The sequence below is a fragment of the Aphelocoma coerulescens genome, chromosome 27 (genome assembly GCF_041296385.1).
Source record: "Aphelocoma coerulescens isolate FSJ_1873_10779 chromosome 27, UR_Acoe_1.0, whole genome shotgun sequence".
Taxonomy (NCBI): domain Eukaryota; kingdom Metazoa; phylum Chordata; class Aves; order Passeriformes; family Corvidae; genus Aphelocoma; species Aphelocoma coerulescens.
In genome coordinates, this window is record NC_091040.1 from 5565876 (window position 1) to 5592240 (window position 26365).

General features: G+C 45.9%; 1 protein-coding gene across 3 annotated transcripts in view; it reads left to right on the forward strand.

Annotated features, from left to right (window-relative positions):
* The window catches only part of GPATCH8 (G-patch domain containing 8), a 56903-nt gene that overhangs the window by 12151 nt on the left and 18387 nt on the right, over window positions 1-26365 (forward strand). The window contains exons 2-5 of one of the 3 annotated variants that reach the window (XM_068996786.1): window positions 3611-3685; window positions 11528-11600; window positions 23565-23632; window positions 24064-24150. In XM_068996786.1, coding sequence (XP_068852887.1) covers window positions 3611-3685; window positions 11528-11600; window positions 23565-23632; window positions 24064-24150 — 303 coding nt within the window. The other 2 variants (XM_068996787.1, XM_068996785.1) reach the window with 2 other exon arrangements.

Consider the following 26365-nt stretch of genomic DNA (forward strand, 5'->3'; position numbering starts at 1 on the left):
CATGAAGTAGGAAAATAGATTGAATTGCAGCGTGGTTATAGGGAAGCACCAGTGTGCTCGATGCAACACAAAGGGAGAGCAATAAATACTGCTTAAGTGGAAACCTCTCATTTTACTTGCTCTGCTGTTCCAGGGTGGATGGAGAAGTGTCTGTGAGAAAGGGACAGTGCAACACATCTTGTTTCACAAAGCAGAAGTGAGAGACCCTGATACAGGCAGCTGTAAAATGGAGGGGCAGAGGAGGAGGAGGGTGCTGCAGTTAGCCCCAAAATCCTTGTCCACAGGAGCAGGTGGAAGCTTTGCCATTAGCTCCCAGGGCTGGGAATTTACTGCATCTCTGTAACAGTAATACAGGTTGAAGGTTTGGGAATAGATTTTCAATAGTGCTGGGTTTAATGCAGCTGTTATTTCATGTCCTGGTATCTATGGGGTTGAATCCAAGGGATTGAATCCTTCTTTTCACATGAAGGTTTCCTTTGAAGTGGGAAGCATCCCTCAAGTCTGCAGAAGACACACTTCAAAATTGTACTGAAACGTGGTCTGTGCTTGGGGTTCATGTTTGCCAGAAATGTATTCCAAACAGATCCAGCATTTAGGGTTTAACTAATTGTTGCATTTAAGTGTTAAAGTATTTTGTGTTCTTCTGATTCATTGTCTTAAGATACAGCAAAACAGGAATGTTTTATGGATCCATTCAGTGCACCAGGTTGTAGGATTGGAAAAGTGGAAAATCAGATGGAATTCCCCCCAGCTTGTTCCTTAGCCAGTTCCAGGGATGAAGAAGCAAAGGGACAGACTGTGCTACTTCCAGCTCCAAAGTGCCTGGGATCACCGTGATGCCAAGGAGCATTGTTGTGGCCATAGCCATAGAACCATTTTTCTCTTCCCTGATTAGGCATCACTGGCCTGAACCCCCAATAAATCCCACCTAACAATGACCATTGGATTGTCTGCTTGCTTTTTTCCAGGATGAGCTGATTTATGGCAGAAGGGAATTTTTCCTTTATCATTTATTCTAAATATTGATAAATAAAGAGCAGTCTGTGTGATGAGTATTGATTTCAGCTCTGTTTGGACACTTTGGTATTCTGAAGCCTTGAATTTCCAAGCCTGGAACACCTTCCTGACACAGGAGGAGGCTGGCAGCATTCCCATGGGGCCTGTTCCCTGTGCTCTGTGGCCTTTTTATGCCCAGGACTTCCAGCTGACAGGCAGCACCTGCCTCTCTGGGAAGCTCCAGTTTTAGTATTGTTAGCAGCTGTTTGGACCAGGAACAAGTAGAGATCAAGTACATATAAACCCCAAAGAATATGAATATATAAAATAACCCCAAAATACATGGAGTGGGTAGTGGTGGGGTCACCAGAACTTAGGGATAATGGCTTTGTTTGCTCTCTGATTCTCTGGCCGTGGCACAGGGAGTGCTCAGCCGTTTGCATAGTTTCAGGGAGATGTTGTTTTAAGCACCGAAAAAGTGAGTTGTGAAGCCTCAGAGCAGCAAGGCCTCGAACTGGGATTGACCCTTGCCTCAGTAAAAACAGCTTTCAGTGCCTTGGCAGCACACCAGAGGAGCTGGGGAGTGGGCAGGAATATTTAGCCTGTTGCAGGTAATTTAGTGGTGTGTGCTGAGCTACCTGCAGGCAGCGAGTGAAAGGAGGCTCAGGGATGTGTCTGGTTTCGTGCTGAGAGGGTTTCAAGTGTTGGTTAATGGAATGTTACGTGGGTTTAATGTTTTAATAGATGAAGTTTAGCAATATGTTTTTGCCAGTGTTGGCAGCATGGGCACCCCTGACTGCTCTGGTTCTCTTGGGCAGTATTTTTCAGGAGGTTGGGCTGCCCCCAGCCACTGAGGCAGGTTTTTGGTGTGTTTTGGTGTGGGCTCCTGGACTCCTCACACACACAGTCTGTGCATCCACACGACGCTGTCTCTGAGCATTATTAACTTTCCAAAGCAGCTCAACGACTGCTTGTGCATAGTAAGTTTGCCTTCAGCTTCCTCCTTGAAGGCTGTCCAGAAAAAAAAAAAAGAGTGGGAGTGGATTTCTGCCTGCAGATTAAACCCCACATTCACTCTGGAGAGGCCATGGGAAAGATGATGCCCAAGAGCAGAGCGTGGCCAGGGTGAATTTACCACCAGGGCCTGCAGATGATGGATGGGCTGGAAGTTGGGGCACCAGCATCAAAGCAGCTTCTCTTGGCACCAGGTTTTAGCCAAGATGTTCACTTGCAGATTTGCATTGCTGCATAGGAACACTCCTTCCAGAGGATTTTTGGAGGCTGGTGCCTGGCTTGTAATATTCCAACCGTCAGTCTGTTACAACTGCAGTTTGCTCTTTCGTGTGCTGGCTTCCATTAAAATTCTTGCAGAAGGAAAAGTTGGTATTAGTGGAAGAAGGAGGGTGACAACATGTTTCTCTTGGCAGCAGTGCTGTGTGTTCCTGCTCCAAGGGATTGTGGAGCTGGGATGCAAATGAAACCTGCCAGGGGTTTGGTGTGCACGGAGCAGCCAGAGGTTCCAGTGGCACTGCAGGGCCTGAGGGGGAAGTGTGGGGTGACAGCCAAGGCTCGGGATCTCCTTGAGTTCCTGTGACACTGAGCAGTGCCTGAAAATGTAGGAGAGCCCACTGAAACCACCCCCTTTAGTGGCTCTTGGGCTCACCCCAGCTGCAGGAATCTCACCTCTTTTGCTTCTGAGTTTGCAGCTGGAAAGTCTGAGTGTTTCCTTTCCAGGTCTCTGCTAGTGACGGTGGATGTGTTGCATCATGGACCTATTGAACAGCCAAAAATGGTTCACCATGTTTCCAATCTCAGGAATTTGAGGTTTCAGAAACCTCTAAAATTATGGCAGAGCTGCAGTAGAGGTGTTTGTTTTTCCTGAAATGGCCCTTCAGTGGTGTTCCAGTACCGACACTTGTTCTGGAGAGCAGAGCTTGTCATTGCCTCCCTAGCTCAGGAGCCTGCATGCTCAGTATCCACCCAAAAACGTGGGAAGATGCAATTTTTCCAAGGGGGATGGTGGTCAGTTGGCAGAGGGGCTGCTTTGGGTCAGGACTAAAGGCTGTGTGGTGTGTTGGGGGATCGCTTCCATGGACAAATCACTGTTCAGGTTTGTGGGAAGGGCTGCTCCACACCATGGACAAACACTGTGGGCACAGGGACAGGTTTCCTTTGGTACCACTGTGGGGTTTTGTTGATTTAAGGTCTGTGAAATCACATGTATCCCTCAAGCAAATTCCTGGTGCAGGGAAAGCCTTCTAGTGGTGGGGATATCCATTCCTGCTGTTCCTTGTCCTGTGTGGTTTCCATGCTGGCACTGGTGCTTATGCTCAGTGTTTTCATGGACTTCATAAAGAAAAAAATCCAGAAGTATTGTTACTGTAAATGTTTGGTATTTTGTCATCTTAAATAGTTTATGATTCTCATCAAATTGACTTAGTTTTTAGGGATTTTTTTCTCCTTGTAGCTGATACACTGATTTGAGCCTGTATTTAATAAGTTCATTTGTTAGCAAAATTGTATCAAATATAACACTGTAACCAAAGCTGTCTGGACACTGAACTGTTGGAGGCGTGTGCTGTGCTGTGGAGCTGACCCTTGTTTTCTCTTGCAGGGCAATCACTTTGATCAGTATGAAGAGGGGCACCTGGAGATAGAGCAGGCGTCTCTAGACAAGCCCATCGAATCGGTAAGGCCCCCCCTTATCAGCATCATTCCCCCCGGAATTAGGCCGTGCTCGGATGGTACTTGATGTGAATGCAATCAAATCTGATAGCAGTGGGCACCTTGTTGTCAGTGAGGGGTAACTGGTGGTAAACTGCATGCTGACCTTAAGTGGGCCTGGGATTTAATCTTGAAGTAGTCCTAAAAGTAAAACTTGAAATTTGAGTTCAACACGATATTTCAGGAATTATTTAAAATAATACATTAATTCATAGATATTTATTTTAAGTTTTTATCTTTTTCTTTGAAGAATCAGTTTAATTTATATGTGAACCTGATGGAGTAGTATAGTAAAATATATTTTAATCCTTTTTAGTTTATATTTTTGGAAAACTACTGGTGTGTTTAAAGTGTTAAAATGACACCTGGCAGTATGGAGAGAGGGATCAGTGCTAGTCCAGCAGTCCTTCCCCATGGAGCTGAAACTGCTCTGAGCCTTTTCTCTAAAGTTGCTTTACCTTGAGTTAGGTGTGGAGATTCCTGCTGTAAGATGGGGAAAAAGTAGGTTTTGTGTAGCTTAAATTTTTTAAGCTTTTTGGAGCTTTTTAATTTTTATCTTTGCAAAGCACCTCCTGCTGGTTTTAGACACAACAGCTTGTTCAGCGTAAACTGGACCCATATTTGGCATTTAAGTTTTCATTTTCAGTTTCCTTCAGAAACAAGAAAACTTGTAGTGAATAATCAAGGGACACTTAATGGTGTTCTGATTAAGTCTAGCTAGAATTTTTAAGAAAGTACTTGTCAAGTGTTTCTTTTCCCTATTAATTCAAGTTCTGTTAAAATTTCTCCACCTTAGCCCCTAGAAGAGCCAGTGTTAGCCAAAGCCCACTATATATTTTTGTTGGTGTGTAGGTTGGTGTTGTGTGTGTTTGTGTGCGTGTTAGATGTTTACCAAAAATTTACACAACTTGGGGTGTTCGACGTTTTTCTTCCGCAGCAGTTGGCCCATATTAGCTAAGCAGCCATGATCTGGTTTGTATTGCACGGTCTGCCTTTTTTAATTTCTTCTCTAGGGTTTCCTTTCCCCCTTCTTATTTCTGTTCTTCTGGTCCAGTGAACACTGCATATAGTACCTACTGTCTTAATGTGCTGGCATGATGCTAGATTTAGGCATGGCAGTAATTGATGACGCATGAGATATTGCTGCAGAGATGGGAATTGGTATTCACTGTTCTCCTGAATACTTCAGTCTTACCTTGGGACACGGGGATTTGAATTAAAATGCCAAGCTGGATGGAAACGTAATGGGAAGTACGTGTTGGTAGCCTATTCTGGGCCACACTGGAAATTAGCATTTCAAAATAATTCAAATGCTGCTTACAGACTAGACTGGTTACCTGATTTCCAAAAGTGCTTTCCCAAACAGAGGAATAGAAGAGGTCACAGATTACATCTCTGGTGTTCCAGAGGGAACGATGCCTATAGAAGTGTGTAAAGCATGAGCAGGTACCCTGGGCCCACGTGGGCTCACTGTGCAGCTCTCATCATCCACAGGAGTAATGCTTTGTGCAGTTTGATTAATGCTGAACTGCAGCAGAAAAAAATAAGTTAAATTATGACTTTAATATTTTATTCATGTATATCTCTCACCATCCAAATGTCAGGACATTTTTAATCTTTACAACTCCTTGGTAGGTACAGTTCAACCTAATTGAAAACACTTGGATGAGGAGGACAAGAGAATGGCTTATTTTGGGAGGAGAAAGAGTTAAAACCTCAAATTGTTCTTCAAAATAAAGTTTGTTCCACTCTTCTTTTGTCTGAAAGAAGAGAATCACAGAATCATTAAGGTTGATTCTAAGCTCATCGAGTCCAACCGTTCCCCCAGCACTGCCAAGGCCACCCCTCACCCATGTCCCCAAATGCCACATCCCTGCAGCCTTTGAACCCTTCCAGGGATGGAGACTCCACCACTTCCCAGGGCAGCTGTGCCAGTGCCCATCCCAGGATTTCAAAGCTGCGGCTGCTGCACAGGGTGGGGTTTTGGCCTCCTGAACAAGCATAGTGTCAGAAACTGCAGTCAGGAGCAAACTGTTCACTTTTAAGGTTTCACATGGTCTTTGTAAAATACTTTGTTGATCCTTAAATTCTCCATCTGGGAAGCAGGAATTACTTTGTTGAGTTGCCTGACACCTGTGGAGGTGATTTTGCTTCCACACTATTAATGATCAATGTGCTCTTTGAGTTGGCAAATTACATGCATTAACAGAAGGAACAGTTTCCTTGGCAGAATTCAGTGGGGCACCTCTCCTGCAAGATATTTCACCAGGCAAGGAGTGTTCATTCTGCCTTTTTGGCTTTTTTTTTTTTCTTTCTATTTTATGCTGTTTGCTCACCCAGAACCAAAATTGAGAGGGAAGGAGGAAAGGCAAATCTGTATTTTAGAACTACCACACATCTAAGTATTTTCAATATTAACGAATTGGGGTTTAATGCTTAACCAGTTCTCTGTTAGCAATCCAACTGGCCTTTTCTGTGGAATCTGCTCAGAGTCATGGGTGAGCCTGTGCTTCATGGTATGGAAGCAGTTTGGATGATGAACATCCTGTGTTTATAACCATGGCAGATCAAAGCACTTCCCAGTTAAAATGTCATTCTTCAGAGTGAGGAGTGGATTAAGTATATTCTCTTAACTGTGCTCCTTGCAGTTTCCCACATCTTAGTGATACGAAGGTGCTCCAAAGCCTGCAGGTGTTTGGAGATGGGGGGAGGGTTTCCTGTGCCATGTCCCTGTGCCAGTCCCCACTGATGTGAGTGACATCCATCTCTGCAGCATTATCTGTTGAGAGGTGCTGACTGTACTGCTACAGCATGCAACTCAAAGGTGGCTGGAAAAATAGGTTTGGGAGTCTACAGATCATTACAATGTTGAAACGTGTCCTCAATTAGCCTACTGGTGGTGTTGTTCCTGTGGAAATCCTGCTGTGTACAGCTTGTTTAGGCCAAAGATGTCTGGACTGAAACATGCAACTCTAACCACAGTACATTTATGGAAAACAGAGCTGCCAGGAGCTAGGGATGGACGTGGCCTGAACAAGTGCCAGCTGTTTTCCATTACTAAATTGAAGAAAATATTTCATACCAGTGGACTCTTCAGAGCTGCAAATCCTGTTATTTTTTTCCCCCCACAAGTAACATTTTTTCTTGTTGTGCTTTGAAAGATGCTGCACTTAGACTGGCTGTTCATGTCAGTGCAATCACTGGTGTCTGGTGTCCTTGAAAAATCAGAGCACTTCACCCTTTTTTTTAAATTCAAGAAGCTGCATGCATTTGTTTTGGGGCATTTTGAGTGCACTGAGTTCAGGTACTCGAACGGGAAGTCACAAATTATTGCAGCTTTAATAGAATCCAGATTTTCTTCACGTTAATTCCTTATCTCTACTTGTTTATTGAGTCTCTTTGCTGTGAATTCCTGGTTTTCCTCATCCCAGCAGTGCAGATGGAGTAGGAGACAGCGATAGACCCTTAGAACCCCCAAGGAGCAGCCCTGGCCCCGTGCAGGCAGTGTCAGGGGTCGACCCACGCCGTCACCGCTGCAGGTTGGAGGCCAGACTGGGAATCACCCACTTATCCTGGAGCTTGTTAGTTTGTCCTCGTCCTAACTAACAAATGTCCTTTCCCCCTCTCTCTAATGCTGCTCGGTGCCATGAGGAGCTCCTTGAGCCCCCCGTGTCAGGCTGCAGTCGGTGGTGCTTTGACACCAGGGGCTGTTGCAGCCTGGCCGAGCCGGAGCCGGGGTTGTCGCACTGGAAATCTGTACGGATCTGTGGACTCCACTAGTTCCAAAGTGTCATTTGATGAGGCTGCTGATTTGACATTTAGCAGCAGCCATATGTGGACAGCGCTATAAATAATGTGCTTCTGGAAGCTGAATGGTGTAGCATTACTATTTGGCTTTTCTCTCTGGTCTTCATTGTGTCATCTGTAGTGAGCTCTAGGTTTTGTTTTGGGAATCTTTTCAACCTCTTGTTTGCATGGGTTCACCCAGTAGCATCCGATCCTTGCTTATAGATTCCTCCATACACAGTCAGCACAGCTTACAACCCACTCAAGAGAGGAATGGTTCCTGCCTGTGCCGGGATGAACGATGGGATCGTGGGGATCTCATGGAAAACCTGTGCTAGGCAAAACTGGTGGTGTGGGTTATGTCCCACAGGCATCATCAAAACCTTGGGCTTCTTCTACCCATCTTTCAATTGTAAGCAATTTTCTTTTCTATTGGCCAGGACCTTTTTCAGAAATTTGTGCTGGGGATATCCCACTCAGGAATCACTGATCCCCATGGAAAGCAACCAAGGGCATCTTGTCAGGGCACAGGATGGGGAACTGGGGAGGCCAGTTTGAGCTGGTGGAGCCAGGTCACTTTGGATGAGGTTTTTCCAGAGCAGCTCACCCAGCTCTGTGAAGTTTTGGTGGACCCAAGTCCTTACATTTCCTACACCTTTGGAAAAATTATGCTTTGTCATTAAAGCAGAGCTCTCCATCAGGGCTGCCCAGCTCTAGAGCTGGGATTGTTTGACTCAGAGCTGCCAAGCCATTCTCCCTGCAAGGAGCATCCCACAGCCTGTGCCCACAGGGTCCAGGAGAGCTCCTTTGCTCACCCAAACACCTATTGGGAGACTTATTTTGGCTGCCTCAATAATTTTTGTTGTGGCTGTAACACAAGGAGCTCCCAAATGGCAGAGGAAGAAAGTGAGGAGACTGGTGCCAGCCCTCTGCTGAGAAATGAGGGGTGTCCTCCTAGGGCTGGGGTGTTTCTGTGGATCACTACAGCTCTTCTGTAGGAAAACTGCTGCAGTGTGAGGATAGTCTGTTCAAAAGGAATGACAGCTCTTGACATGAACAGGAAGCTTGCTGTGAAAACCCCCATCTTTTCTGTGTGAAAGTAGCTGTACTTTTACAGAACTTTCACTTAAAAATGCAATTAAATAAAAGCTGTCAGCTGTTGCAGCATTTGCTGTCCCATGTCACGTTTTGGTCCCAATATCCCTGGCTACTCCCCAGGCTCTGCAGACAGGCTCTCACGTGGCAACCAAGCAAGCCTGGCCTTCCATAATTTAATTTTTAGGGCAGCATTTGCACTGAAGAGCAGTTCTGTCAGTCTGCCTCCATCAGAGGTCTGGGATAGCCACTGGAAAAGGAGGGAGGAGCTGAACATGGGCAGAATGGAGCAAAGTGATGGCCAGGTCCTAACTCATATGTTAATTTTAAATTAATAAAGTTGTTCTCCTTATTGAGTGCAATGGAAGATGCTCCATTTCAATTGAGTAGGATCTAAAATGAGGGAGTAGTTCCACTGCATAAACAGACAAATGGAAAAGATTAGGGTGGGGAGACAGCCCCTTCCTGGGAACTGACACAGGGCAATGCTGAGGCAAAATTCCAATTTATGTCAAACAACTCGGGACCATCCTCTTGAGTGGGTCTGTAAAAGTGGTGCTAATGTGTATAACCTTTCTAAATTTTTCTTTTTCCCTTTAACATTTGTTTCCCCCTTCACTGTGTCAGTCACAACACACCGCTCTTGAATCTCCCAGCTGGTCTTGACTTGTTGAATTTATTTTATGCTTTCACTCTTCTTTAATAAATACATTACTTGCAAGCAGTGAATTGAAAACAAAGCAAAAGAAAAAAAACTACCATTAGTGATTGGACAGTTTCTTACTTTGTGTTACATTTAACTGTTCTTTTGACAGCCCAGTTTTTAAAGCCAGGTTCGTATGGAAATGCTTTCACTCCACTTGCACTGCTTTTGGAATAGCGTTCTGCTTCATCTGTCTTTATTTTAGTGCATTCATAACACACACAGTCAGCACAATGTCTCATCTCCACTTGGCCAAGACTGCAGAGTACTCCTTGTCCTTTGGATTTTTTTTTTCTTTCTTTTTTTTTCTTTTTGGAAAACGCAGCCATTTTTGTCAGCACCGGCTTTTAGATTCAATGATCCTTTGTCAGGGTAGGACAATTAGTGCCTTTTCCCAAACATATCCCAGGCTTCAGCCCCTCTGCCAGGACAGGGCACTCTGTGGCCATTGGGATTGGCCTGACCAGGTGTGCCTGCAGGTAAGTTTTCCTGTCTTCCCAACAGACAGCCTCTCCATGGTGCTTGTGGTGGGGATCCATCCTTGTTTCTTTTTCCTTTTTTCTTTTTTTTTCTTTTTTTTTTTTTTTTTTCTTTTTTTTTTTTTTTTTTTTTTTGCATTTAACCTTTTGTCCCTGGAAGTTTCCTTACTTCTCCTGGTTTAATTTTTTTTCCATGTAGCCCTAATTATGTCCTGGGGCAGAGCCGGTAATGTGGGAAAAATGTACATTATTCCTTGGGAAATACAGGAATACAAAATGTCTTACTTTACTAGGATATCAGAAAAAAAATCCAAAATTTGTACTTGATAACATCTTTTTGAGGAAAAATGTATCCATGCAGCCAATATCTTTGGGAAGGTTGTGCCTTTCGAGCTGATTCACCAAAGTTGTGTAAACCCTGTGGTCATTTTCTTCACTGTGGAGTGACAAAACCTACTCTGGTTTCTGTTGATGACTTCATTATTTAATTAAAGAAACCTTTAGCATATAGATATAATTATTATTTAGGATTCCGTGTACCACTCAGTGTTCTGGAGGCACGTCCCGTTATAATTCAGGATATTTCTGTGATATGTCGGGTTGTGGTTTGCCTGATGATAATTAATAATCAACAAGTTCATATCTGATTTTGATTTTTATTTTTTGTGATTAGAAGGTGAACATGGTCCCAGCCAAGACTCCTTCTTTGAGGATCTGGTCACTGCTTGTAACTGGGTGAACTGGTCACTGAGGGCGAGCTGGCAGATTGAGATGGTTCGAGGGTGCTGTGAGTGCTCTGCTCTTTGTCTGGGGGCAGAAACCTTGCATAAAACACAACAATTTCCACACTGGGCCCTGCTCAGCCCCATTGCCAAAAGCTGACACTTAATTGCTGCGTCAGTACTTTTTCACTTATTCTAAAATAGCTTTTTTTTTTAGGAAGATGAGACATTATGCTTATTGTTTCCCCTACATGCACTAATGGTTCCTTGCTGTTAACTTATTGCTAGGCCTGTTTCATTCTAACATCTTAGTATTTTTGTTAGTTTACATGTGAAATGCATCACCCAGTCTGTGCTTGAGCTCATTTTATTTAATTAATTTTTTTTTGTTTTGTTTTACTAACCTCACTGTTTTTTCAGTTTAATATTGGCTGCATGCTAGTTTATATATATATACATATATAAAAAAAAACCCAATCAAGTCTAGCCTGGATTTTGCTCTGATTGTGTTTTGGTTTCTAGTGGTGGGGCAGTCTTGCACTTACAACTTACTCAGTATTATAAAAGCCTGACACACAAACAAAATGACTAAACACATTGTAGATTTTCTTTACAAAAAAAAATCTTAAGTGGTGCTGTCTAGGTGATGGATATGATTGTATAAATAGCTTGATTTTATGCTTTTTACTGTCAATTTTTATTGGTACACTTTATTTTCTCCCACATTGCTTTTTATTTTTATTATTTTTTTATTTCTTTTAAACGTGATGCACAAAAGTTGCCCAGCACACCATCAGAAAGTGACCGTCCCCAATACCCATCCCCCTGGAAAAATTCTAGCCAGCAATTTTTGACATTTGTCTTTCCCTTTATTGGGCATATATTGCCTTTTCAGTAGCATTTTTTTGCATGCATATATATGTAGAAAAATCTCTTGCTCATCACATGTTTAAATGTCAGCGGGAAGGGAAGAATATATTATTGGAATATTTTTGGTTTGTTTTCTCTGTTCTGTCTGTCAGGATAATATTGGACACCGCTTACTCCAGAAACATGGGTGGAAGCTGGGCCAGGGATTGGGAAAGTCACTGCAGGGTAAGTCCAGTCCCTTGTGTCTGAAACCTTCAACTCCAGCCTTGGTCTTTAACAAAATTATTTCTGTGTTTTGTTCCTAGATTAGATTTTCTTTCCATTATTAATATATCCAAATGAGTGCACTGTTGAGTTTCAGATTTGGCAGTTTGCAAGTGGAAGCTGCTGCCTCGCTTGTTGGTACAGGTTAGAGGTGTGTGTGTGGTGGATGTGTGAGAGTCATCGTGGAGGGAGGAGGATTCACTTCCTCCACACTGACAGGGAGTGGTGCAGCTTCAAACTGTGCTGATGCTTTGGTATTAAAAGAATTAAAGATTTGAGGTAATTCCCATGATCTGTCAGTGCTCACAGGGGTCAGAAGCCATTAGAAGGCCAGTAAAGGGCCCACTGAAGATGGAAAGTGGTGGCAGAGGTTCTCTGGATGGGAGAGGCTCACTCCTGGTTTCTCCACAGGACTGTCACGAGTTGGACTTATTTCTGTTCCCAGCAGTTTGCCAGGGATTTAGCAAATCTCACTGGCACACCAAAGTGCTGGTTGAACCAGCACACCTGGTCCCCTTGCTGTCTTGAGCCTAAATTCTTCCTGTGACACTAAACCCCATTTCTGTAGAAACCTGTGGAAGTGTTTGAAGCTCAGGTGTGCCCTGAGCCCCTCAGAATAACTCACTCGTGTTCCCATGCCCGTAGTCTGAAGACCTGGGAGCTTGTAATCCGTCTTCATGAGTGAGCCCGTTAGAGATGGGGGTGTCTGTGCTGTGGAGGACTGTGCAGAGGTAATGAGTTCTCCAAACTCTGGGAATGCCTATTAATCCCTCGGACTAAGGCTCTCTAACCTCTCAGGCAGGATTGCCTTGCTGGTTAATGCTTCTGGCTTCCTCTAACTCGGTTTTGTTGGAGTTCTCTGGTTAATGCATGGCACTCTCCAGTCCTTTCATGTCCCTGCTGGGGCCAGACCTCAGGGTGGGGTTGTAGTTGTCACCTCTGGGCCTTTCCTGTGGCATGTGGGATGTACATCATGGGTGGAACTCGGTGTGTTCTCTCTTTTGGGTGCCCTGTATTGCTCTGTGTGTCACCAGTCTGAAAACACAGAGACTTGAAAGAAGGAAAAGCCTTGTCCTGGCCCTGGGTGAATCCCAAGGTACAGCCCAAGGGCCCAGGGTGCTGCAGGCTCTGGTGTGATGGGGTGAACATGGATTATGGGACTGATTATAGGTCTGGATTTGGGGTGGGGGGTGGGCTGCTACTGTGTCCCATGGGCCAAGCAGGAATTTGCACTTTGAGACTTGTCCAGATTTAGATGTTCCCACTGTGCCTCTCGCTACACTGGAGCTGTTCCAGATCTCTCACGAATCATTGGCGCTCTGGTGATTTGGACTGTGTGGAAGCTACAGGCAAATCATGGATTTGGGCAGTGAGGGTTTCCTGTGCCTCCTGCATGGTCACAGAAATGCAGGAGTAAAAATAACCCACCCAGTTTAACCCAGTTCAGTGGTGAAACCATCCTAATGTAGGCTTTGGAGTGTGTGCAGGAATTTCAGCCCTTTTGGAGGGGAAAAGTGCCCGGTCCACCTGGCAACCAACTTTTCCAGAGGTCTGGGCAGGCAGAGGATGCGGAAGGGATGCTGCTGCTGCTCCAGCTTTTCTCCTCAGAGTTCTCAGCAGCTAGAGCCTGTGCCTGTTGCCTGTGGCATTGGTGATGATAGTGTTTGGAGTGTTTAATTCATTATCTGGTGACCTTTCTGCATGAATTTCAGATTGGCCCAAAAATCCAAATATAAAATGTCAGGAAGGAAACATTTGCATCCAATTTTAATCTTAACTCTAGGAGTTTGAAGAGTGAAGTCATTTGATGTGCAGTGAGAAGGGAGGAGCAGAACAGAAATTCTTCCCCTCTTCCACATTCCCTTGTTCAGGAAAGACCAGGAGAGGTTTCTAAAGAGATGCAGGTGTGTTCCTGTTAAACTCTTCTTGCTTCACACTGTGTTTGAGCCTAAAACCTTACGCAGCCTGTGGTGAGGAGGTGCAGCAGAAACAGAACCCCTTCAAGCAGCCTGGAGCTGTGGGTGTGGTGTCTGACCTCCTGCACAAGGTCCTTACATCAAACTCCCAAAAAGTTTGGGTTACGTGTATGGAATTGGTGCTGCCTTCATCTACTTTCTGTGCACTTTGGCTTAGAAGGAAGTGGATGAGTTCAGCATGCTGAGTTTAGTGATATAGCTTTTAAATTCTAGATGTTCATCTGAGCTGGGGCTCCCTCTTTAGTTCTGTGAATCCCAAAGTGATGCTGCGTTACATTTGCCAGGAAGAAACATTTCTTTCTTGTAGTCAGGCCCTTGTGGTGTTGATCAATGAGAACCTCACGCTGCAGGACTGTACCCTGTGGTGGGTTCCTTCATCCTGACTCCCCGCTGGTGGATGGGACCCAGTGGTGACAGTGCTGAGCTGTCTCTGGGTGGTACCTGCAACAGCCTAAAATCCACACCTGCCAATTGCTGGTGGTAAAAATCTGCTGTTGTGGTACAACGTGGGTCATTCTCAGGAAAATTCCAGAGGCAAAGGTGTTTTGTACCCCCTGGGGCACTGCCTTGTGGTGTAAATCTTGTTACCAAGAAGAGCTGAGCCCTTGGGTAGGGAAGCCCCCAGCCCATGCCCTGTGTGACATGGCTGTCACCAGGGCAGCTGTGTTCTGGCCGAAACATCTGCATCTTTCACTGAATTTGGGATGTGTGCTGAGTGGAGCATCAGGCAGAGGCCTCTGACCACGCCAGTGCTGGAATCCTGGTTCAGAGACACTCATTAGGAATTCAGCAGAATCATCCTTCAGCTCGTCTCTTTCCCTGATGTTTTTCATCATTTTTTCCCCACAAACAACTTGTGTTATATTTGGAAATGGTGCTTCAGCTTGCTAACAGCCAGTGAATATGAAAAAGTCGGAGTTGCCAGTTGACAGGGATATTTTTTAATTCGGAAAGTATGGCTTAGGGAGACACTTTTCCATAGAGATGTATGATGGTTGTGCTCTGACGAGTGAGAAAATGGTGATTGTAGCCTGTTTTATCTTTGGGGGAACACCTGTAGTTGATAATCCAGAATTTTGTGGTCTCCTGAAAAAATGAAACTAGCAAAAGATTGGTTAAAAACATTGCCTGACCTTCGTGTGAAGTCCTGTGCTAAATGAGCCCAAGGATTTTGAATAAATCAGGAGTTACATAAGTCAGGAGGGGAATGAGAGGGCTGAGGGAAATCTGAATTCAGCCACACTCTAATGATTTCTCTTGGAATGAGTATTCCCCATTAAGTTAAAGTAGTATTATGAAAAGCCAGGAGACTGACGTGCGGAAGTGGGATAATTTGAATCGTACATTTGAAAATATTTTTATAAGCTCTTTGCCTATTTTCCGTCAAATTTTTTGATGAGTCTTGTTTAAAAAAATAATTGTGCTGAGAACTTACAGGTTTTTTTTTTTCTTTTGGACTTGTGTGTTTAATATGAAGTAATAGTACCCTAGAGGTATATCTGTGAGACTAAAACCAGTAGTTTAATTTCATTTAATTAGACTAGGGGAAACTGAGTAGGTTATCCTGCTGTTTCCTGGGTCATTGCAGGGTCTGGGGAGGGTGGGCAGCTCTGCAGGAAGGGTTTGGAGAGGGCAGGAGGAAGGTTTGATGTTTACTGGCCATATGGAGGTTACTCTGAGGAAGGATTGACCAGCTCAGGTGGACAGGTCCAGCTCATCCTTAGCCAGTCTGGGCAGCAACTGTAATTATTCAACACAGATTTGCCTCTCTAAAGTTCTCTATTAAGTAAATATTCTTGCCTGATTGCAGCCTTGACCCTTTAAAAACAGCCCCACCGCCTGTACAGAAGCAGTTACAAGTTCCCCCACACCACAAGCTGTGCCCTATATGATTAATTTGATATGTTTAAAAGTATTGATTTACTTTACATTCCCACAGTATTCCCAAGAACAGGATTATCCTGATCTTTTGTGGTATCTCTGAGAGGTGAATCCCAATCTAGTACTTTGCTATGGCAACAGAAATCACACGATTTGTCATGGCAGAGCTGCTCCTCAGTGTCTCAGTTGTGAATCAAACGTCTCAGGTAATGTGGGGGCTCAGTACAGCTCTGGAATTTCTGTGTGTTTGCTCCTCAAGAACTGCGGCAGCTCATTCAGCACTTGGTTATTGTCATGAAAATGCTCAGAGTGAAACCAAAAGGAGTTTCAAGGTGGGTGGCTGCTGGTCTGTACTGGGACTTGGATTATCTGCAGTACTCAGGAAATAGAAGCAGCAGGTGGTTCTGTTTAGGGCAGGGATGTCCCTTTTGGGGCAGGTCTTTGCAGTGGCAGGAACTTCCCCTGTAGCCTTTGGTCCTGAAGAAATGCCTTCTGTCCCAACTCATCTTCCTATTTGGTAATAACTTCCTTCACATTTGCTTATGTTTTTAGCCAAGTTTTGGCATCATTTCAGTGTAACTGTTCTGGAAGAGCTGCTTTGATCTCCCTGGGGAGCAGCTCTGCTGATGTAACATGCGAGGAGAGGGCAGGGCCCTGCCTGTGTCCCAGGAGCTCTTGGCAGTGCCATGCAGAGCTGGGAACCCCTCCTGCATCCTTGTTCCCTTCCACTCACACTGAAAGCAGGGAAGCTGCACAGACTGTCAGGGCAGTGCTGTTCCTGTTGATCAAGGTGTGCCCCACACTGATTGTATAAATCATCCTGGTGATATGGGGAGCAGCAGTTAATAAAAAGTGCTTTGGGTTTATTTTATTCTTTCGTGAGTACATCTAGCTAGGTAGCAAAGTCAGGTATAGCAAATGTGTTAGCAAATGCTAAAATTCAGTTCCTCCATCAAGCTGCATTATTGTTGCGTGGTTTTCAATTAAAAGAAAAAGCACAAGTAGATTTGTGCTCTGACTTGCAAATTCTGTGAGGATAAATATAGTCAGCACTCCTCCCCTCAGCATCACTATGGTGCAGTTCTTCTTTGGCACATTCCTCCCTAAATCTGTTCAGAAAAGGGAAAACATTCCCTCTTGGTCCAAGGGCTGAGCAGGGTGGAAGAGCAGAAACGTCTGACAAGTGCTGGAAGCTGCTCAGGGCTGCAGGTGAAGCCGTGATCCCACGGCTCAGGCAGGAAATGTCCTCTCCCTGGCAGCCCCTGGGGTGATCCCTGGCTGTGGGATGAAGCCGGATCTGAGTCCCTGTTCCAAGGCAGTGCCAGGTGGCTGCAGGCGCTGCCTTTGCTGGATGTTCCTTGGGCTGTGGGGAGCAATAAGCAGCTCTGACCACTCAAGCAACTGAGATCAGTCACAAATGTGATCGCTTGGCAGCTGCAGCTTGGAGAAATGAGCTCAGGGTTTGAATTCCAAGGTCTTGAATCCTGGTGCTGTCACCCGCTCGCCAAATGGCTTCAGCTCGGCTATTAATGTGTTTTCCATTTGCTGGGTCCTCTGATCTCGTGGAGGCAGACGGTGAATGTGTGTCAGGCCTGTGAACATGGAACAATGAGCATCTGAGGGGTGTTAGGTTTCTTTCTGGGTTTTGGAGCTTTGTAATAAATACAAGAAAATACAGGAGAGGCAGATAAAAATGCTTAACAGTGCCTTTATTCATTAGTTATGGGTTGGTTTGGCAACCTTACCCAAGAAATAGCTGTGAACACTCTCTTATCTTCTTGTATCTTCACATGTCATCACAGGAACCTCAATCCTGGCATGGAGGAACGTTTCTATGCTTATGTTTGCAACACAAATCACTGCAGTGGTTTTAAGAGGGATATTCTCATGTGAACTCGGGTTGAGAAACCTGGGTGCTGTGGCTGCTGTCATCATACCCATCTTCACTGTTGTGTTAAACCCCAGCAGACCACAGACCGAAAGGGAGGTTTGCTCAATGCCTCAGTGTCCTTTGGGGGATGCAGTTGCCCTGTTGTTTGCTTTTGGAGGTGCAAGATCCTTCCCTTGATTCCAGGTGGTGAGTTTGTGGGTGTAGCCAGTGAGATCTGAAATGCTTGTGCTGTCAGTGCCACGTGTTATTGTGACAGACGGCCTTCGCCTGGCTCGGAACGAGGCCTTCTGGCCCTTTGTGCTGGTGCAATGGAAGAGCAGTTTTATTAAAGTGGGAGAGATGAGTGTGGGGAAGGGAGAGGCCGTGGCCATGCACAACCTGCCTCACTCCTCAGTGCAGCCCTGAATTAGACCAGACCCTTCAGCCCTGTCTGCTTACCAAGATGAACACAGACAGCATCTCTTGCCTCGAATTTCTATCCTAAATCAACCAGGAATTGTGTTCTTGCTCCAACACTTTCTGTGTTGCTCTTTAATCCATTGACCAGCATTTGGGGTAGGAATGTGTTTTGACCCAGACTTCAGTACGTTCCTTCCCCTGCAAAAGTTCAAGGAGCTCTGCTTGGTGCCTCAGTGTCAAACCTCAGCTTGGTTTTCTGCAAGTGTCACCCTTGGTTTGTGTGTGTGCAAAGTTTTGAGCTCCCATTGGAAGTTTTCCATGTGATTGGGTTGTTTACAGCTTGACTTTCTCTCATCGTTTCTCCTCTGCTTAGTAAGGATTAAATTCACAGTGCAGTTTCTGTGTTCTTGGAAAACACTTTCTTCTCTCTGGAACTTTCTTTGCCACTGAGGATGATGGACCTTTGTTTGAATCTCTTGATTGTTTTGACCCCTTCCAGAAATCTGACATAAACAGGATGATCTCACAAATCTAATTCCCAAAGGGGACCAGGATTAAAGCTTGCCCTTGTTTGCTTATTTGCTTCTTGCAGCAATTGGAATGAGTTTGATAATGTGGTGTCATTTTTAGCCAGTGAGGAGCACCCCAGGCTTGTGCACTAGTGAAAATGAGTGGATTTTCTCTCCTCTCCCCTTCTGAGGTACTGAATGAGGAGGCTGAATTTTCAACAGGACAGGTCTTGGTTCCTCATAGACTCTTAGGGAGCCCCCCGCTGCCAAGGCCACCACTAACCCATGTCCCCAAGTGTCACATCTACACAGCTTTTAAATCCCTCCAGGGATGGGGACTCCACCACTGCCCTGAGCAACCTCTGCCTGGGCTGGACAACCCTTTCCATGAAGAAATGTCTCCAGTATCCAACCTAAACCTTCCCTGGCACCATTTGAGGCTGTTTCCTCTTGTCCTGTCACTTGTTTCTGGAAGCAGAGCCCAACTCCCCTGGCTGTATCGAAACGGTCCCAGGAGTGTTGAGCGTTGTAAAATCCTGGTCTTTGAAAATGCAGCTCATTCATGAGCACAGGGACTCCTCCCCATCTCCCCCTTCCCAGACAGTGCAGCTGAAGGTGAGCCCTGTGTCCCTGTGGATCCATTCCTGCAGGTGTTGGTTGCTGGCTCCAGACACCTGTTTTCCTTCCAGAGCCTGCAGTGAGGTTTGTACTGACTGAACACACCAACCTTTATCCACCAGAGAAACCCAGTGCTGTGGTCATGAAACTGCCCTGCACACAGCTGAGGGATAGTCCCTTTCCAGGAGCAGCTAAAACCCCCTGCAAGGTTGTGTCTGACTGTGGGTTTCAGTTGCAGCATAAAGATAATCAATAAGGAGAAATCCTCCATGTCCAACAAGATCAGATCCTGTTGTCAGTGTCCTCTGGAAACGCTGAGTTTATGAAATTCCCTTCCAGTGACAAGTGTGATATCAATCAATCCTCTAGGATTGCATCCTACAAAGCTTGTACCTGGGGGAAATTTCTGTGAAGATGTCAACAAAACAAGCAGGATTACAGTTGTGTTCCTTCTGTGGTGCTTACACACTGTGCGTAAGGGACACGCTGAAAGAGATTTGATGGAATTATGTTAACACTGAATTTTTGGGGTAATTTTTTTATTCCTGTCTGAATGTCTCTTTAGCGGAGAAACTTATCTGTTAGGATAGGACAAGGAGTTGGTGTTAGAAATTTCTAACAATTTACATCAGATATTGGGAAGAAACTCTTCTCTGTGAGGGTGGGCAGGCCCTGGCACAGGGTGCCCAGAGAAGCTGTGGCTGCCCCTGGATCCCTGGATGTGTCGAGGGCCAGGTTGGATGAGGCTTGGAGCAGCCTGGGATAGTGGAAGATGTCCCTGCTCGTGGCAGGGAGAGGAACTAGTTTTTAAGTTCCCTCCCAACTCAGACCATTCTGGGATTCTGTTGTCATGATGCTGTTTTTGGAGGGAGAAGTTCCCCTGAATCTGCAAATCTGATGAAAACTGTGTTCTGTTTTGACTTGTTAAAAACAGGATAAAACATGGGCTGGTGTTGCCAATGCCGGTGTTTCCAGGTGGGCTCAGATGGCAGCTCCAGCTGGGATATTCCCATTCCAAAGGGCAGAGCAGCATCTATGCCATGTCCAGAGCCAGAGCATGGCCCTGAAGCCACAGTCCTCCGTCTGCAGTATGACCTGTGTCTGATACCAAAGCCCTGAAGCCTTAGGATGAATTTTCCCAAGATTTATTAATTTATAGCACTGGGGGAGAGGGGGAGGGGGGGGAAGTATTTGCTTGTATCCAGTAACTTTATGCAATTAAAAAGGAGGGAATTTGGAGAAGCCTGCCTGGCCACGTGCTGCCTGCTCCCTGCCACTGCAGGGCTCTGGGAAGGGGGCGGCTGTCGGGCTTTGTTTGGGGCTGAGCAATTTTTCACAAGCTGGGAGAAAGGGCTTCCCATTTCTTGGGGAGAGGAAAGCAAAACAAGTACAGCTGGTCAGTTTGGGAATCTCATTTCATTTCTGAGTCCAGGGCATCATTACTAACCTAATTCACTTTGAGATCAGGTTTTTTAAGGTGTGACGCTTGTGTGAGCTGGTTATTTTTCCCATCCTGCTGGAGCTTCCCGCTCTGTCCTCTCCACAAGATTATCCCTGTGTGTGGAAGTGTTTGATGCAATAACCCTCTCTGCTTTGGGGTCTGCAGCCTGTGCAGTGACCAGTCTGTGAAGGAGTTTGTGACCTGCCTCAAAAAGAAAATAAATGTTGCGGGGTGCAGGGGGCTGGGGCAGGGACACAGCAGGATCTAACCTGGGAATTAGCTGTCCGTGTGGCACTGCTTGCAGCCCTGCTGAGTGGCAGGAAGTGTGGGAATTCTGGGCCTTGGAAGCTTATGTTCCCTTCAAAGCATGCTGGTGCACAGGAAAGACTCAGCAGGGATCCCAAACCTGGGAGGCTCCCAATGTCTGAGCCAGGTTTATCTGCTGGGAAAGATCCCGTTGTCATGGCCAGCAGTAGGATAAACTTTCCTCGAGGAAGTTCCTTCGAAGGAGAAGTAATGAGCTTAACTTGCAGAGTCCCGTTTTCCCCTTTGGCTACTCCCCATGTCCCACCTGGCAGCCAGCGGGCGAGGGGTGGCCCTGAGCCTGTCCCTGTGCCTTCACCATCTTGGCTCTCCTTGGACACGGAGCGAGGCCACCCCAGTGCCCAGCAGTGTGTCCTGCTGTCCCAGTTGGCTCCAGGGGGATCCATGTGGGGTTGGCACTACTGCCATAGCTGTGCTATGTGCCTGGACATGCCACTTGTCACCTGGGTGTCACACAGGGTGTTCCATTCATAGTGAAATGATGATTCTGTTTAAAACAAAGGCATCGCTTTTCAATGGAATATTCTCCTCTTAGCTGCAAGCAGAGCTCCTTTTGGCCCAGAATTTGTTATTTCCTTAAGATTCTGATTTGTTTCCTTTTTAAATTGCCTGCTTACGTGTGCCTCAGGGCCTCCTTGGAGTGGGGCCGTCACCAGGAGCTCTCCCAACACCCAAAAGGAATCAGAGCTGCTCCGATGGCTCCCTGGTTCCACAGGGCAGAGCACGGTCATGGGGTGGAGGGGTGAGCAAGAAGCCTCCTGTTATTTTTTTAACCCATCCTCCCTGCCAAACGGCCTATTTTCTGCCCCTAATGGTTTCTGCCTAACAAATGGTGTTTCTTTTTTACAGCGTTATGATCCTGGACTTGTTGTGGTGATGGTAAACTTAGCAGTGGTAATTTTTTATTTTCAGACTGAATTACTCCTTTTGTCATCAGTGCACCAATGTTAGGCTTACTTTCTCTGTTGTAGCCATCATCCTTCTGCTTGGTCTTTCATTTTCCTTTCCTTTCCTTTCTTTATGCACACTTGTCTGATCCTTGTTCATTAAAGGGTATTGCTAAGAAGGGATGTTTCTGTTTGTGTTAGAACTGCCAAAATCAGTTTAAACATAAATTTTTAATACTGTCCAAACTTGATTTTTTTTTTCCCCCAACACGATGGGCACTAGCACTTGCTACTGCAATTTCCAAATAGATTTTGAATTTAAAAAAACCAACCCAAAAAACTTTGACTGCCTTAGAAGGCAAAAGTACTGATGCAGTGTTTGTGTACAGGGGTTTACCAGGGCAATGAGGCTGCATCGAAAGATCTCAATTGCTGGAGAAACAAAACAAAAACAAACCAAAAATACCCAAAACCAAACCAAAACAAAAAGAAAAAGCTTGAAAAAAAAATTTACATAATAAATTGTTGGCACTTGGTGCCAGCCATTCCATTTGGGTTCACCACTTACCAGTAAATCCCTGGCTGAGACGTTATGAAAGTGATATTGCACCTAGGAAGTCATTTTTATAACCTGTCTTTAATTTGGTCCTTTTGCTAAAAATTGCAGTCACTGCTTACTGTATTATACCATTGGGCGTAAGAGAAACCTTGTCAAAGATTGAGCATTAAATAAAAGCTCAATCCAAACCATTTCAGATCAATGTGATCACTACTTTTGGACCTGCTGGATACCTGCCTGTCAAATTCCTGAGCATGTCAACAAAACCGTAAAGCAATTAATTAAATGGATTTATTTCTGAATAAAAACACATGTTGGTACTTTAAGGTTCAAAAGCCCCTCTGGGGCTGTAGCTTTGGCAGGAAGTATGGCTGATGCTGGCAAAGAGTTCACACCTATCCAGGTTTTCTGAGGCAGTTTTGAAGACTTTAACCTTTTGCACATGTGGATGGCAATGGACTATTTTGGCATGACTCCAACGTGTCGATCTTTTAGCCCAAAGGTATAATACCTGTGTATGTGTGTATAACAAAAGAGTTGTTTACACCAAACAAGAGCAATAATAAGGGAAGTAAACATTCTGTTTTTTCACTCAAGGTTTGCACCGGAGAAGGTAAGTACTTTGTCAGTGGGTTACATCACAACCACCAGTGCCAGTTGTGATGTAAAAATCAAAATAATAATAATTTAAAATAAAATAAAAAAATAAAAAGCTGTGGTAGTAAAGTGCTTGTCTGCCCCATTTTGCTTTGTTTGGCTGGTTATGAGTGGATTAAAGATACGATTTAAAAAAAAAATATAAATCTCCAGCATAGTTTGATTAGTTCAAAGTCAATTTTCTTCGCAACCAGTCCTTTTCACAGCTTACAGGTGACACAGCGGGGCCAGAGCATCACTCTGGGGGACCAGGGACCGACCACCTGGCCTAGTCTGGGTGGTTGGGATGGGAGAAGTTTGGCTTCTGTGCCATCCTTCTCCTCAGCATTCCCTACTCCTGGGGAGGGACAAAAGCTGCTGGGAGGGAGGCTTCCACATCCCGTGCAGGGAAGTTCTAATCGATTATTCATGAGCTGCCACAGTGAAATGTATTTAGCAGCTTCTTCACTCCTATGGGAGGATGAGGAGCCTGATGTGGAAGCCTTGAGGAGAAGGTTCAAGTCCTGTTATCAGCCCTGCCCTGGGCTTTCATGGGGGAACATGAGCCACAAGGAGCTTTTACATGAGCAGTTAATGATCAGAAAATGCATTTGTCATGCTGGGTGCCGGTCGGCGCTGGCGCAGAGTTGGCTGTAAGCTGTGAGAATGGCTCGTGTTTGGTTCACTGTAGCTTTCTGGTCTCTGCACTCCAAGGCAAGATCTCTAACCACCCAAACCCAATGTGTACAGCAAAGCTGTCGTGCTGGGCTGCTGCTGACCCCTCTCTGTGTGTTCCTCTTCCAGGGAGGACAGATCCCATCCCTATTGTCGTCAAGTACGATGTCATGGGCATGGGCCGGATGGAGATGGAGGTGAGCTCCCCTGGCCCCTCACCCCTGCAGGGCTTCTGGGGAGTGGGTGGGAGAGACATTTAAAAGTGAGAGTTTGTGCACCCAAGATAAAGAACAACTTGCTCTTCAATCAGCGCAGTAAGAAAACACTTCTCAAAATGCATCCTCTGTTTATCCCTGTGAGCCTGAGTTCCGGGGGTCTGGATGCTCCCCAAAATCCCTGGGCTGTGAGATTTCCCTCCCCAAAGCTGCTATGGGCCTGCCAGGACCCTCCACATCAGGGGGATTAATGACCTGTTTTACACTTGGGGTGACAAAAGAGGGAAGATAAAGTACAACATGCATAGATTCTGTTTCAGTTAAAATTGTTAAGTTGTGCTTTCGGCAGATTTGATAATGCAGTGTATTTATGGGCCAAATTGCATCTCTTCTCTATTTTTTTTTTAAAACAGCTCGACTACGCCGAGGATGCCACAGAGCGGAGGCGAGTGCTGGAGGTGGAGAAGGAAGACACCGAGGAGCTGAGGCAGAAGTACAAGGTACAGAGAGAAGGGCATCAACATCAGAGTGTCCGTGGGCTGGGTGGGAAAAGATTTGTTCTGATGGGGCTGAGTTCTCCTTGTTCTGCCGCAGTGATGGCTGTAGGAATTCACTGTTCTTGGGTTTGGTCATTGTGGAGATGATTTACATTTTAACACACTGGTAATTCACTTCCTGGCATCAACCTTCGTGTTTGTTTAGCTGCTGAAGAGCCCCAGGACAGCTGCGGGGGTTTCTCCGTGTGCTTTGCTCCTGTTCTGGAAGGAACAGTCCTGGGGTGAGCAGGACATTTCCTTCCCTACACACAGGGCTGCTGGATTTTTCTGGTGAGCCTGCCATGCCTGTACAAAACCTGAAGGTGGTAGAGGGGCAGGTACCAGCTGGGAGGGGAGGAGATCTTGTGTTGCTCTGAGTAAGGAGTGAGCAGTACGTGATGATGTTGTTGCATAAATCCTGCTTGATTTGGAAAGGTAGGACACGGCTCCAGCTCAGAGAAATCGATGGGCTGGAGCTCTTTGGAGGAATTGCTCAGGCAGCATTAAAAGAAAGATAAATTTCTGTATTTCTGTGGGATTTACAAAACCTGTGGGGTTATTTTGTAAGCCTTGGGCTGATAAAAACGAGCTGTTGTGTTGGGATTGAGCGTGATGTGCTGGAGCGTTCTTGGATTAGCTGTAACCGGGTTCTCTGTGGAGACATGGCCTCTGCTCATCCTTTAATCCACTCTTCCGCTTCCCAGCCCCTACAGTCCATCAGGTCTTAGGAAAGCCTGCTTGTTCGATTGTCTGGAGATTTGGGGAGTGCCAGGGTTGAGGAAGAGCCCAAGACATCCAAATGAAGTGTCAGTCTTGCATAAATTTTAATTACTTGAGAAATAATGGGAAAATAGTTCCAATGCCATTAAAATTAAACATAACCTCGGCAAATCTAAAATTCCATTTCCCCAGTTGAACAGTTAAATCTTCAGGCAGTTTGTTCAGCTATGAAAATTTATAGTCCTCCTCTCCTCTCCTCTCCTCTCCTCTCCTCTCCTCTCCTCTCCTCTCCTCTCCTCTCCTCTCCTCTCCTCTCCTCTCCTCTCCTCTCCTCTCCTCTCCTCTCCTCTCCTCTCCTCTCCTCTCCTCTCCTCTCCTCTCCTCTCCTCTCCTCTCCTCTCCTCTCCTCTCCTCTCCTCTCCTCTCCTCTCCTCTCCTCTCCTCTCCTCTCCTCTCCTCTCCTCTCCTCTCCTCTCCTCTCCTCTCCTCTCCTCTCCTCTCCTCTCCTCTCCTCTCCTCTCCTCTCCTCTCCTCTCCTCTCCTCTCCTCTCCTCTCCTCTCCTCTCCTCTCCTCTCCTCTCCTCTCCTCTCCTCTCCTCTCCTCTCCTCTCCTCTCCTCTCCTCTCCTCTCCTCTCCTCTCCTCTCCTCTCCTCTCCTCTCCTCTCCTCTCCTCTCCTCTCCTCTCCTCTCCTCTCCTCTCCTCTCCTCTCCTCTCCTCTCCTCTCCTCTCCTCTCCTCTCCTCTCCTCTCCTCTCCTCTCCTCTCCTCTCCTCTCCTCTCCTCTCCTCTCCTCTCCTCTCCTCTCCTCTCCTCCCCTCCCCTCCCCTCCCCTCCCCTCCCCTCCCCTCCCCTCCCCTCCCCTCCCCTCCCCTCCCCTCCCGAACTGCAGGTGTTTGGGTACCCAGAGGGGCTGTGGACTCCCCATCCCTGGGAAGGTTGGACAGGGCTTGGAGCAACCTGCTCTAGTGGAAGGTGTCCCTGCCTGTGGCAGGGGGTAGGGCTGGATGCACTTTAAGGTCCCTCCCAACCAAAACCATTCTGTGATCCTGAAGTTCTTGGGGTTTACAATTGTCTTTGCAAACGCAGCCAAACCTGTGTTGCTCTGAGACTTTTCTCTTCCTGCCCTCATCCAGCACAGATTTTTTTTCAGGAGCTCTGGAGCAGTAGCAGTCTCTCCCAGCTCCAGTGAGTTTTTATTAGCTCAGTTCATCCTTACCCCTTGCATTTTGGTATTAATCTGTGAAAAATCTCTGCAGCCGTTACTTTTTGCTGCTCCACAGGAGTCCATTATGTAACTGCCGATGGCGGTGCATCCTGATTAGCCATTCAGGGAGCCTCAGAGGAGTTTCGGATAACTCTGCAGCCAAGAACTGGTTTTTAATTCCCTTCTTTTGTATAGATTCTGATCACTCAAATGGCTGGGTTTCATTGTTTAGCCACAGGATGCTTGCTCAAAAA